Source organism: Aphanomyces invadans, assembly GCF_000520115.1.
Source record: "Aphanomyces invadans strain NJM9701 unplaced genomic scaffold supercont1.35, whole genome shotgun sequence".
Lineage (NCBI taxonomy): Eukaryota > Oomycota > Saprolegniomycetes > Saprolegniales > Verrucalvaceae > Aphanomyces > Aphanomyces invadans.
This window is the reverse complement of record NW_008580180.1, coordinates 210,000-222,019: the sequence shown is the minus strand read 5'-3', so window position 1 is coordinate 222,019 and position 12,020 is coordinate 210,000. Positions and strand designations below refer to the sequence as shown.

At 54.1% G+C, this 12,020-nt stretch overlaps 6 protein-coding genes across 11 annotated transcripts; 3 read left to right on the top strand and 3 right to left on the bottom strand.

The window, feature by feature from the left end:
- Nucleotides 1-304: 304 nt before the first annotated feature.
- Nucleotides 305-963, bottom strand: H310_11956 (hypothetical protein; the record flags this gene model as incomplete). The annotated part of the gene is made up of 2 exons (XM_008878845.1): nucleotides 305-499; nucleotides 562-963. The coding sequence occupies 2 exons, from the start codon at nucleotides 961-963 to the stop codon at nucleotides 305-307; spliced, it is 597 nt and encodes a 198-aa protein (XP_008877067.1).
- Nucleotides 964-1,409: 446 nt separating this feature from the next.
- Nucleotides 1,410-3,038, top strand: H310_11955 (hypothetical protein). 3 transcript variants are annotated; one of them, XM_008878842.1, is made up of 5 exons: nucleotides 1,410-1,891; nucleotides 1,940-2,144; nucleotides 2,187-2,260; nucleotides 2,308-2,507; nucleotides 2,555-3,038. In XM_008878842.1, exons 1-5 carry the CDS (start codon nucleotides 1,457-1,459, stop codon nucleotides 2,820-2,822), a joined length of 1,182 nt encoding a protein of 393 aa, XP_008877064.1. In that variant the 5' UTR covers nucleotides 1,410-1,456; the 3' UTR covers nucleotides 2,823-3,038. The 3 variants fall into 3 exon arrangements, with proteins under 3 accessions (XP_008877064.1, XP_008877066.1, XP_008877065.1); XM_008878844.1 differs by having other exon boundaries at nucleotides 1,940-2,260; XM_008878843.1 differs by having other exon boundaries at nucleotides 1,940-2,260; nucleotides 2,308-3,038.
- A 965-nt stretch (nucleotides 3,039-4,003) lies between these two features.
- Nucleotides 4,004-9,136, bottom strand: H310_11953. Of its 2 annotated transcripts, XM_008878840.1 has the most exons (7): nucleotides 7,948-9,136; nucleotides 7,701-7,867; nucleotides 7,417-7,601; nucleotides 7,139-7,348; nucleotides 6,992-7,069; nucleotides 5,993-6,908; nucleotides 4,004-5,936 (listed from the first exon to the last, which is right to left on the bottom strand). In XM_008878840.1, the coding sequence occupies exons 1-7, from the start codon at nucleotides 9,069-9,071 to the stop codon at nucleotides 5,068-5,070; spliced, it is 3,549 nt and encodes a 1,182-aa protein (XP_008877062.1). In that variant the 5' UTR covers nucleotides 9,072-9,136; the 3' UTR covers nucleotides 4,004-5,067. The 2 variants fall into 2 exon arrangements, with proteins under 2 accessions (XP_008877062.1, XP_008877061.1); XM_008878839.1 differs by having other exon boundaries at nucleotides 4,004-6,908.
- Nucleotides 4,052-4,261, top strand: H310_11954 (hypothetical protein; the record flags this gene model as incomplete). Its single annotated transcript, XM_008878841.1, has 1 exon — nucleotides 4,052-4,261. The coding sequence occupies one exon, from the start codon at nucleotides 4,052-4,054 to the stop codon at nucleotides 4,259-4,261; it is 210 nt and encodes a 69-aa protein (XP_008877063.1).
- A 49-nt stretch (nucleotides 9,137-9,185) lies between the features above and the next one.
- H310_11952 lies at nucleotides 9,186-10,593 on the bottom strand. Of its 2 annotated transcripts, XM_008878838.1 has the most exons (5): nucleotides 10,317-10,593; nucleotides 10,153-10,239; nucleotides 10,071-10,102; nucleotides 9,245-10,023; nucleotides 9,186-9,201 (listed from the first exon to the last, which is right to left on the bottom strand). In XM_008878838.1, the coding sequence occupies exons 1-4, from the start codon at nucleotides 10,576-10,578 to the stop codon at nucleotides 9,745-9,747; spliced, it is 660 nt and encodes a 219-aa protein (XP_008877060.1). In that variant the 5' UTR covers nucleotides 10,579-10,593; the 3' UTR covers nucleotides 9,186-9,201; nucleotides 9,245-9,744. The 2 variants fall into 2 exon arrangements, with proteins under 2 accessions (XP_008877060.1, XP_008877059.1); XM_008878837.1 differs by having other exon boundaries at nucleotides 10,153-10,593.
- A 588-nt stretch (nucleotides 10,594-11,181) lies between these two features.
- H310_11951 lies at nucleotides 11,182-11,712 on the top strand (the record flags this gene model as incomplete). Of its 2 annotated transcripts, none has more annotated exons than XM_008878836.1 (2): nucleotides 11,182-11,409; nucleotides 11,473-11,712. In XM_008878836.1, the coding sequence occupies 2 exons, from the start codon at nucleotides 11,182-11,184 to the stop codon at nucleotides 11,488-11,490; spliced, it is 246 nt and encodes an 81-aa protein (XP_008877058.1). In that variant the 3' UTR covers nucleotides 11,491-11,712. The 2 variants fall into 2 exon arrangements, with proteins under 2 accessions (XP_008877058.1, XP_008877057.1); XM_008878835.1 differs by having other exon boundaries at nucleotides 11,182-11,420.
- Between the last annotated feature and the right edge of the window lie 308 nt (nucleotides 11,713-12,020).

Genomic DNA, 12,020 nt, shown 5'->3' with positions numbered 1-12,020 from the left:
GTAGGTGTGTACGTACTTGGACAAACTGTTGCAAAATCAATGTCGTGGTTTCCAGCCGGTCGTCTTCGGCCATCTGACTCGCTTCCGTTGCGCCTTCCACCATGTCGTCGCGGTGTTCGATAGCGCTGTGCAGCGCAGACTTGGCGTCGTCGTACTCTTGGCAAGCTGCGCGCAAGTCTTCAGCAGCGGCGCTGGCCCGAGCTATGGCCACGTGAGGAAAGGAAGTTCCGACGATCTAGTACGAGTGACTTACTCTGGGAGGTATTAACGGCGCGCATGCAGTCCTGGTTGGTCGGTTGAGTTGTCAGAGTCGCTTTGTTGGCTTCAACAACACGTTGCCAGTGCATGTGATCTTCGATGGCCTTAGCGCGCCGAGCAATTGCTCGTTCCTGTGCAAGAATGACGACACGGAGAACGTGAGGTTCATGAACGGGGTGCACGCATGGAGTCGGACCATCTTCTTGTCCGCGGCCGTGACATCCTGGACGCATTTTTGAATCTACGCAAGCAATAGGACGTCACACCATCGAAACGAGAGTCGGGAATAGAGGGGTAGTGTACGAGATTGTATGTGTCTTTGTTCCACTTGCGCAACTTGCCCGAGTTGTCGAGCGGCGCGGCGAGATCCATTAGCGTCTTGCTGACCTCCAGGCTTTTCGTCCCAACAGTATGGTTATACTTGTGCAGCATGCGAAACACGTCGTCCATGCACGTCTTGGATATTTCGTCCGGCTGCATCGACGCCACGTGCGCGTCGTTGAGCAAGTGTTGGGACATGGCAGCGTGCGAGGCGGCGCTCGACTCGAGGTACTTGCGAAGGTGTTTGCGGACCGCGGCGCCCTTCTCCACGCGTGCATACACGCTCACGTAAGGAACCTGACGAAAGCTCATGTTTCCGTCTCCACCATGGGGCGGCGGTGGCCGTTCGCCAAGCATCAGCGGCGGTTGGGACACCCGCGACATCGATGCGTGATATTGCAAATGAATGTTGCACCCCTCCAGCATTAAATCAAGTATACTAACTCCAAGTCAAGAGGTACTCGTTTGTGCAAATAGAATTCTAGCTCGACATACGAATTAGTTGGAAAGGATATTTGTGAAAATGACAAGGATCCAAAATATCAAATCCATCGAAGTCAGCACGGCATGAACAAGACGGGCAGGCTTTGAATGCATCTATGTTCGCTGCCACTTAACTTCTCTAATACAGCAATATGGCAGCAGCAAACTCGAGAATGTTTGAATGGTTGGTGAGGATTCCATTCCATTATGAAAAGATTCTTTGATATGCCGAGGAAACTATTCTCAACGCTGAATATTTATGGTGTATTGGAAAGATGGTCATGAAGTCACGTCGATAAAGGAAACTACTGGGAAGATAATCTTGAAAATTTCCAAATATATTCGCTAGGATTTACTGTTAATTCACTTTGCATCTAACCCGCGCACTGCGGCGATGAGCTGGAATCCGAGCAATCCTTGGAGCGATCCTGTGCATTGCCATGAGTTTGACTTCCTTCCACCTGTCGACGACTCGATCTTCGACGAGATCCTGTCGACGAGCGTGGACCACGACTCGACGTCATCTGACCCACCAAGTTCCGGGCCCAAGCGGCGACGTCGAACCCGCACATATCGGACGGAGCTCCTGTCGCTCCATGAGACAAAGGCCGAGTTGGAAAAGGCAGTCCAAGATCTCGAGCAACGACGGCGTGAACGCGCGACGACATTGTCACGCAGCGAGCGCAAGTGGGAGCAGATTGCACGTAACCAACTCGAACTCATGCTCAAGGTGCTGAGGGAGAACGAAGAACTCCGTGCAGCTGTGAAGGAACAGCACCAATTGTCTCTAGAACTGGAAGCCATCGTGTGCAAGAAACCTCGGAGCATGGTACTCGAACCCGGCGCAGAAATTCATTCAAGCGTCGCGCTCGCGTAGATCATAAAGATGGACGACGACAAGTGGCGAGTGCTCAAGCTCAGTGCCCACGCAGAGAAGCGCCTGGCTGCCATCCACCTGATCGCAAATCGGCAGCTGGACATGATTGAAAGCGAAATGATCACGACAGGACTCATGTGTGCCACGGACAAGACGTTCATCGTGCGGCCGAGTCGGTCGACCGGGCCCGACTTGTTTGTCGAAGGCATGACGTGCGTGCATTTTCCAAATCCTACGTACGCCGTAGCAAACGCCGCGTGGAAGGCTCTGAACCACATCCATGCCAATGCCAAGTCGTCGAACCTGCCTTCCCGCGTGCATGTACGATATTTCATCGAGCGCAGCAATGTTTTACGTTGGACGCGTAGTCGTTTGCGATCGATCAAGACACAGTGTTTATTCGCGTCGCCTTCCAAGCCGTCGACGGCCCGACCAAGGTCGAATCATGCGTCATACTGAAGAAACAACTCGTGCATGGGAACCACTTTCGCATGGTGTTCCGCACCGTGTTGGACGACGAAGCGGATCCGTTCGACGAGGACAGCTTTGTCAGCGATCTCTTTGGATGGTACGACTCGTGGTCAAGGACGCCGTTGTAATGGACTTTGGCGGCAGGATCGACATTGAACAGACCGAGGACGGCGCAACGACGCAGTACAAGAGCTTCGCCAACGCCAAGCTTCTGCTGAACCCTCGGCGTGATGACTCGAGTACGGCAGAAGTGTTGGCGCTCATCGAGAGCTTGCATTTCGACGAACGAGCGCCGTTCACACTCAGCGACGAAAATCCCACCAAGTTGTCGGAACTCATCTTTCGCGCGTCCAATGCGACCTTCCTCGACCTGTTGGAAGCGTATTTGCAAGCAGAGAGCGGTAGCGAGTAAAGAGAGACCAATGGAAAGCGCCACCGATGACAGTCTTGGAGTGGATGGCGCCGAGTGAAGGATCGAAACTGGAAGTGCCATACCGCACTCGATGCCACCTAGGTAAGGATCTATTGCTGTATCCTTGCAGGACCCCGACCATTAGCCGTGGGCACCACCGCATCCCAAACCTTCCGTGATAAAACGTCACGATATGGGGAGCGTCTGCCTTGAACCGCAATCTTCATGCAGAAATCGCGGCCGTGAGCTGCCGATGATGACGTGTCAACGTGGCACAAACAGATGAATTCCACGCTGTGCGACCAAGTCCACCACGGCCTCTTGGCGCCAGGTCTTTCACGCCAATGCCCCATCGCTCTTGTGCTGTAACCTCCCAGCTGCGAACGTACTCCAGTCGTCGAGCGAACCGACGAAACGATCGCGTTGCTTGGGTTGCGGTCGACCAGAACAAAGGTGATCCCTCCAGCGCGACGACACTTTTCGACCACCAATCAAAACGCACCAAACGTTTCATCGGCCAATCAAATGCATTTCTGCCTAACGCGCTTGAATCGACCGACAATGTAACGCAGATGCCCGCGAGCGCCGAACTCGGCTCGCATGCCACAAACTACTGCCAACCCCGGAGTACATATTTCCGCATGAAGAAGGTCATGACTTTGGTGGCCGGAGCATGCATCCCTCTGCCTGATCCTAGCGTCACATTCGCTGTTGTAAAGTAGTGGTCGTGGTTGAGGCCGGGATCGCAGTGCTGTTCGGGACCGGCGCGTTCGGCTCCAATAGCTCGTCGTCGACGGAAGCCTCAAAGGTTTCTGCGAACACGACAATCCCTGCGCCGACTACGACCAGTGTGCCCGCCAGCAGTCTCGTAAACTCTTCTGGCGTGGTCGCGACCACCGACATACCGTTGAACGCCGTTCGCGAGGGCTACAAAGACCGTTCGTTGACGTGCGCTCCCGTCGCACCAGGCAAGCGCATTGTTCAGTTCTGGTACACCGAAGAGGATGGCAGTGAATTGGTACGGCGTTCTCTCTCAGCGCCGTGCTTCGTCCTTTCTAGACACAGCTGCAGCATGGCGTAACACACATCATGCTTGCGTTTTCCGAAGTGCAAAGGGGGCTGGTCAACCAAACGTTCCTGAGGCCAGATGCGAAAATTCAAAAGTGCATTGGCGCGTGGCGCAAGTCAGTCCCATCCTGTCCTCCCTCGAGATGGGTTCCTTGACGTGCATGTACGTTCTTGGGAGCATCGGCGGCGCTCGGTTCGAGTTGCTGAAGATCACCAAGTATGCCGCGTTCGTGACGACAACGATGGCATGGATCGACAAGTTCAAATTGGACGGGATCGACCTTGACGAAGAAAATGAAGTGCCGGCAGCCAAGTCCTCGCGTACAATGCGCCTGCTTTTCAAACCGATGAAGTCACCGCCCAACGATTAACCTACGACACGAAGTCGAAGCGTTCTGCCCCAAGCCCCCCGGCCATGCGGTGCTACATGTCCGAGCTGGCCAACCTGACCGACTGGATCAACGTCATGGTTACAATGTCGCCGACTACTTTGCGCCCCATGCCCACGTAGGCATCGATCTCTGGGTGGAGGATATCGGACTCGAGTCTGATATGATACACAGCTGCCGTACAAAATGTATGAACAAAGCGCTGCAATCGGGCAAAGTCATGTTGAGATGGCCGACCGTTGTCCCTGCCGACAAGCTCGCGATGGGCATTTGCATCGGCAAAGGTTGCAATGATGGCCCTGGCCCATCCCGCCAAGTCATGTCGTCGTGGGCGAAGTTCTTCAAGACCGCCGCCGGTGGCATGACGATGTGGACGGCCAACCTGGACTCTCGTCGTCGTACAACGCCACCAAGTGGCTCAATCGAGACATCAATCCACGTTGTTTTCATCCAGAACGGGATTGCCTCGTGGCTGCGCGGCGCACAAGGCATTCCCCACCACCTCGTGCCGCCATTCCCGCGTCGACCTGCACGAGGAAAAATGGGCGATTCACGCTGGCGGCATGCACATGACCTGCTTTTCTGGCAACCCGCGTCGTTCTCGTCCACACTCTCACCGACGGACCTTTCACAAAGGTGTTCATGCAGCCGCGACGTTGGCGATCTCAAGTGTTTTTGGACACCGAAAGGGACGACGCGAGCTCGTGGCAAGTGTCTGCTACATGGCGCCACAAACGAACCATGGTGGGAACGACCGCGACGGATGGTACGACTTTATCGTGGAGACGTTAGACTCTGTCGAGATTGAAGATGGACCTCCCTGCTCCATGGACGTCGCCGTCGTTGTCGGCCGTGTCGGTGTAGAAATGGATGGACGTGTCGCCGCCGTGACTGGATTTGGCGGCTTTCCCAGTTGGCGCGAACGCCATGACGGGCAATTCCAACATGAGCTCCGCCATCAAGTGATCGAAACTCAAGTGACAGTCGACGCCATCCACAAACGGAAACCAGAGTGTCCGAGAGAGACTGTACAACCTGGAAAAGTCGAGGCATTGGCCGCCCTCGACGACAGGAACGACGTGCGTCATGCATCGTGCAGCTCGACTCAGCAACCGCTTGAGTCCGTCGAGTGCGGCTTCGTCTTGGCTCCACGTCTGCCCCAGGACTACCACGACCGACGACGCAACATCCATCGACGTGGCGTCCCAGTCGTCTTGGAAATCCAGCGCCGCAATCGGGGCAGACGCCAACCGTGCCGCGTATCCACGGGTGGGCAGCGCGTCCACGATGCGCTCGAGCATCGACGTCTCTCGCGTGGTGTAGCACACAAACACGATCGGGTTGTCGGTGGTTGCGTTGCCGGTACGAATATGTGGACTTGCATGGTGCACGGAATTGGAACATGTCGTTGTCGTAGACGACGGCGGAGGAGCCAACGGCTGCATCTGCGGCGATGGCGGGGACGACTGCAGCGAAGGTAGTGCAACGACTGCATTCGACTGCTTGGTGTGCATAGCTTGGCGGATGACGGTCAAGACGTGGTCAGGGATCACGGGATTCTTCGGATCAAAAGATTCGAACGGGAGGATATGCTCAGGCGGCACATAGCGCTCGACGTCGCTTGACATGCCATGGCGGTCCACGACCAGAACGACCGCTACACCATCACCGTCCATGAGCATTTTTTGCAAATCATACAGGTGGAGCTCGTACCAGGAGTTCGAGCGAGCCGTGCGAACGCCAATTCTTTCAAACACCACTCGGATCGAGAATATCCATCGCAGACGACGGCGACCACGACCTTGGCGTGGAAGATGCCGCGGGCGATTTCTTCGCGCCAGACAGCTCCGCCGCCGATCCCGGATGGATCCATTGTATCCATCCAGCACGTCATGCGTGCATGTTCAGACAAGTAGTCGCGCACGCCTTTGGCCAACGACGAGTGCGCGTGGGTGTAACTAATCATCACGTCGCGAGCGCCAGCTTCCTTTTTCACGGCAAACTGGAGCTCTGTAGACGTGGTGCAATCGACGGCGCGGCGGCCTTCCATGTTGGTGGCTGTGATGTCGGCGCCGTTGCGGAGCAACGACACAGCAGTTGTTCGGTTTTCATTGATGAGGGCAATGTGGAGCGGAGTGTTGCCTTGGGCGTCTGTGTACGCAAGGTTCGCGCCAGCTTCGACCAGCGCAGACACGACTTTGGCACTCACGCCTTCTGCTCCAGCGGCAAAGTAGAGCACGGGCGATCCGTCGTAGTCTAGAGTGTTCGGATTCGCCTGCCCTTGCATCAATAGCACTTGGACCACCTCGAGGTGGTTGTTGCGGGCAGCCCAGTGCAATGGTGTTCGACCGTCGCGGTCTTTTGCTTCCGGGTTGGCTTTGTGCGCGAGGAGCCGAAGAACACACGCGGCACTGCCCGAGATGGCGGCCCAATGCAATGCCGTCCGTTTGTATATCCCAGTCACGAGCTCACCCAACGTGTCGGGGTCGACCCCTCGCCGCAAGAACGCGTCGAGTTTCGCTGCGTTGTTGGAGGCAGCGGCTGCATGCAGAGGCGTGAGCGCGACGTCGGATCCGTGCTCTTCCAACAGTGTTGACTGCGCCGTTCGGAAAGTCAAGACATTGCGTTGCTACAATCGGGCACACGTACAACGTTCAGAAGAAACGTGATGCGGAGTTATGAAGCGAGGACGGTCGAGCAACCTTTCCATACCAGTGGCGTCATGACGGAAGCACCTTGCGTCGCCACGTACAAGTGGTTCGTCTGGTGGGCCAGCAGCAATTTCATCACCTACAAACCACGAGGCAAGTAACGTCATGACGGCTGAGTCGATGTTGTGGAGTAGACGTCGAAGTCAACCTGCACGTGGTCGGCAAAGAATATCGCAGGTTTCACGGCAGCCTGCCAGTAGAACGATGCGCGTGGGAGCGTGTTGACGTTCGCGTGGTGCTTGAGCAGTGTTCGGACGGCTTCAATCTGGCCCTGCTGGACCGCGACATGGAGAGGCGGCACCAGCACGCTCAGAAACACCCACTCGTTGACCCCTTGCAGATAATCTTGTGTCGTCACCTGAGGAGGATCATGTCACCGACGTGCTACATGTACATTCGACGAGAGAACATGGGGGATGTTCGTACCAACAACCTCGTCCACTTGAAGAACAGCCCAAAGTTGAAATTCACACGGGCGACTTTGTCCAGCGCGTTGACGTCGAATCGAAACTTCAAAAAGAGCTCAATCATGGCGCAGTCACCACGGGCCACAGCCACATGCAGCGGGTTCTTGCGCGACGTGGCAAACGACCACAGCCACAATCGTGGTTCTATGCATGCGGTGGACAGTCACGTGCGATTCCAGCTTGTAATAGCATGGAATTGCACACGGGCACAAAGGCACTCAACACGCAGTCACTCTGGTGTACCGTGGTAGAGCTTTCGGACGGCGAATTCCCGACCGAGGAGTTGCTCGGCCCGGGTGAGCAACGATTCGGCGAGAGGGAGGTCGCCGGTCATAGCCGCTTTGAAGAGGTCGGTGCGCAGCTGTCGGATAATTTTATTCCGCCGGCCAAACGACGGCAACGTGAACAGCCTGTCGCATCCCCACAACAAAAAACGTGGTAAGTTGCCATTCATGGGCCGAAAGGAAAGGGTATCGGGAACAAGATGTACCGTTTGAGCCAGCCTTTGAGGTTGGCCGAGTGACGCGAGTCGTTGGCCGAGCCGATTTGGAGCTTGAGGTGCGTGCGAAAGAGGCAAAACATAGTGACCTGCCACCATATGAGTAGACCGCACGGCAGGATCGACCACAGCTTGAGGTATATCACGACGCGCGTGAGGGTGTCCGACGGCGCAAATACTTCGGCCGGACATGTCGGCACTTGGAACATTTTGAACGCCCACAAGAGGAACTGGATGATGTACACAACAAGCTGGCCGACGACGACAATCTCGCAGACTTGAAGAAAGGGACGGCGAATGACTTTGCGCGCTTTCGAGACGCGGTAGAGCCCACAATACGAAGGCAGGAGCGCCGGAATCACGAGAATCGCATTTGCCAGGGTCGAAATGGCCACGACGTGCGAGTATTTCGTGGCGTCGGCCAAGTTGGCGCACCAATGGTGCGTGGATGGAGCAATCTCATGCAGAACGACGCATGCTGTCGCGACTACGACCAACACCAGGCTCGACGAGATCAATCGAAACGCGAAGAACGAGTTCCGTAACAGGGACGCAAACGATCCTTCCGGCGTGCTACGGGCCTTCGTGTTTCGTCGACGCTGGACGTTTGATGCGCTGAGGTGTTCTGAATGAACCGGTGTGAGGGGTCGTGGCGATGGGTCATCTTTGTTTATGCGGAGCTGGTGGTCGTGATACGACCACGACGACCGTGTAGAGTTGTGGTTGATGTTTTCTTCTTCGGGAGAGAGTTCGTCGTGCGTATTGGCGCCAGGGTTTTCACCCGACAACGACATTGGGCCGTGCTGGATTCGCACTCCTTTGTCTGTCACGAGAAGGATATCTTCCGAACTGCTATGTGTAACCGAGTACAGACGCGGCACCGCAGGCGATGTGCATGGCGATTCCATACACGGCGCAATGGAATCTGCAAGAGGGTTGTGTTCACGGGCACGACGACGCTGCGTGGATTCATCTTGCGTCGAGGATGTGCCGCGATATTGTTGCTCGTTGACAACTACAGGTAGCGGCGACATGATTGGGGAGAAAGACGTCGCGCTCGTGGGCTCTCCTTCGTCGGATTCCTCGATGTTCTTCAGTCCTACGCGTCGTATCATCTAGGCACACGACGGCGGCGGCACGTCGACCGTCCAGCGGATGTGGTATGTGACGTGAGCACGAGGAAATTACAAATGAACTGAGCCTTTTACCTTAAAAAATGAACTAGAGCCCTTCGCTTTGAAATGTCTATTTAATCCATACAGATTATAAGTTAATTATAAAACAGTACCTTCCACAAGCTCTGTTTATGGTATTTTTGAACTAGGTCGACTCGGGCGAACGCGCCACCTTTGATGCGGCCAGTCATGGGCCGGGCGGACGCAGGCGGCTGGATGGAGAAGACAAGAAGGACGGGCATGACGACAACGATTCTCGTGTGGTGAGTGATCATGATCTTGGGAGAAGATGAAGTGAACGACGGAAGAAAGATTTGTCTCAGGGCGTGGCGCCGAGTTTGGGTTGCAGTGATGCAACGACTGTCACCTACCTTCCCATGCTGATTGAAAACCTCGAGTTGAACAAGTAGGTCGAGGGTGCATCCATAGGTCGGCAAGAAATTGCCCACAACAGACATCTTCACTTACTCCCCGGCGCATGGAACCGCTGCGCACGAGCTCAAACAACTACGCACCCCAGACTGATGACGTGCCGAGCATTCATGCCGGCATTGTTCATATTCAAAACTGGTATTCTCGCGGGCACAGGACAACGTGATATAAATAGCATCTCCTACGCGTCAACCACTCTTTCGTTCGCGGGTGACAGCATGACGAGCTCCTCGATCGCGGCAAAGCGATCCTTTCTATACTTCTGCAGGTCGACACTACACAGCTGATGGGTGTGGCGCTCCAGGTCAAGCAATTTGCTCATAAAGCCAACGTTGGGCGAGATCACGGGGCGCAAAGTCCGTGTATACTGCAACGCTTCCAGCACACTCATGCCATGCCGCTCGATGAGGTACACCAGAATAAAGGTTGCGCTTCGACTCATCCCATGCGAACAATGAACCTACGTCAGGATAGCTTCAACGAATCGATACAAGTTGTCGAGCGTACCAAACACGTCTGGCCCTTGTCCCTCGCATTCTCTACGTCGCCTTGTCAACCTCCAGAAGCAGATTTCGAGACGTAAACGTACGAATAAAGTGGACAACGACCGGAAAGTACTCGTCAATCGGTGACTCTGGATCGTCTGGCACAGGAACGCGGAGGTACTCCAGCGTATCTACCACATGTGAGTATATTAGAACGTGCCTACATGCTTCATGTAGACATAATCGCTGCTCCAGATCGCGCATGTACCATCAAAGAAGTTCGGAATGTCTTCTGTGCAATTGACGACATGTGTGATTCCAAGCGACTGGATGGCCATCAGGTCGTCCACGACGCCTCTTCCACCGACATATAGACCATCAAGAATCTTCGTCACGTCGTGCTGTACGGCAAAGGAACTCATGGTGTCATCGAGCCGCAGGCTCCTCTGCGCCGCGATTGGCATCGTGATCACGTGCCAGAACGAGCTGTCCTCTCGTCGCACGAATTTCGACTTTCGGTGCTTGGGCATTTTAGCCAATCACAAGACTCATTTCTTCGAAATAGGAGTTTTGAGCCAATCATATCGGTGGATTTTAGGTTGTTGCTAGTAGCTTTGCTGCATTGGGTTCCGCCAATGGCATTGCTCGAAACCCACGTCAACTGACTTGGGTGTGAGCTGTCCGAATCCCTCAAAATAAAATCGCAAAATTCGACAAATTCAAGATATTCAGAATTATGTTATAGTACTCGAGCACAGGACTGGGGCCAAATTGGTCAGAAAAATATGCGAGATTTGGTCGAGTAAATCCTGATATCGTCTTCGACTTAATGTGGGATATTTCGAAAAATGTTGTGTAATCGTACAGGCGGGTATTCTATGGAAAGCCATTGTACTACCTCTGATAGGTAATAAAGAGTTTAGCAAGTCTGGTTTCCTCACTTTTCAGACTTAAACTTCGTTTCGAATTTCGAAGACTGCAGACTTGGACCGAAACAAGTCCGAAAAGTGGAGTAGACTACAGACTTTTCACCCTGAAGTCTGCAAAGTGCGGACTCGTGCCCAAAGCCAATCAAATTGTGCCGCGACAGGTTGCACGCCTCGGCAACCTACCTCTGAACACATTGATTGACGATGAGCAAAGCCATGCACAAGCAGCTTGCTTGGAGCACGGACATTTGCCTGGCCTTGCTTCGCGAGGTTGTGCGCGTCGAGCCCTACGACTGCGAGTACGGCACATTCATTGCAAGATGGAAAGTCATCGCAGCTAGCCTGGCCACACTTTTCAAATGCGAGATTCCGTACCGGTCTGCACGAGACCATTACGAGTCGATGGTGGAGGCATTCAAGTCGACTGACAAGGTGCAATGATTGTGAGGCATCGGCAGCGAAGAGGTAGTCAACTAACAAGTTCAAATATTCCAGGACCTTGTGGACCGGTGAGCGGTGCCCGAAGAATTGAAGAAGTCGAAGAAAGACAAGGAGCAAAGACGGCGCGACTCTCTGGAGTCCACAGGGTCCCAACTGTGTCTTGAAGCAGAGCAGTGGGTAGCCAAGCGTCAACGGTCCGTGAGTTCAGTGGCCACCAAAAGAGAAGAACAAGATGCGGTGACACAGGAACTTCACGAATTTGAGAAGAAAAAGCATTCTGACGATCATTTGTATAGAATGGAGCGACTCGAGTTTGAAAGAGAGGAACAAAAGCTCCGTTTGGCACAAATGGCTGAGAACACTAAGCGAAACGAGCAACTTACGCGTCTCTTGTTAGAGATGGGAAAGTTAATGCAGGTTGTAGCCGAAAAATGAAAGTAATTGAACATGTTACTTTGTATATTTACATGTTTATATACAGGTACTCTTCCCATGATGGAGGTGACATGCCAAAATACACGCTATTGGTGTTCCGTCCTCGATCACAAGTTATGCAGGCGGTCAGTAGTACAGCGTCTTTATACATCTTGGAAATTAGACTT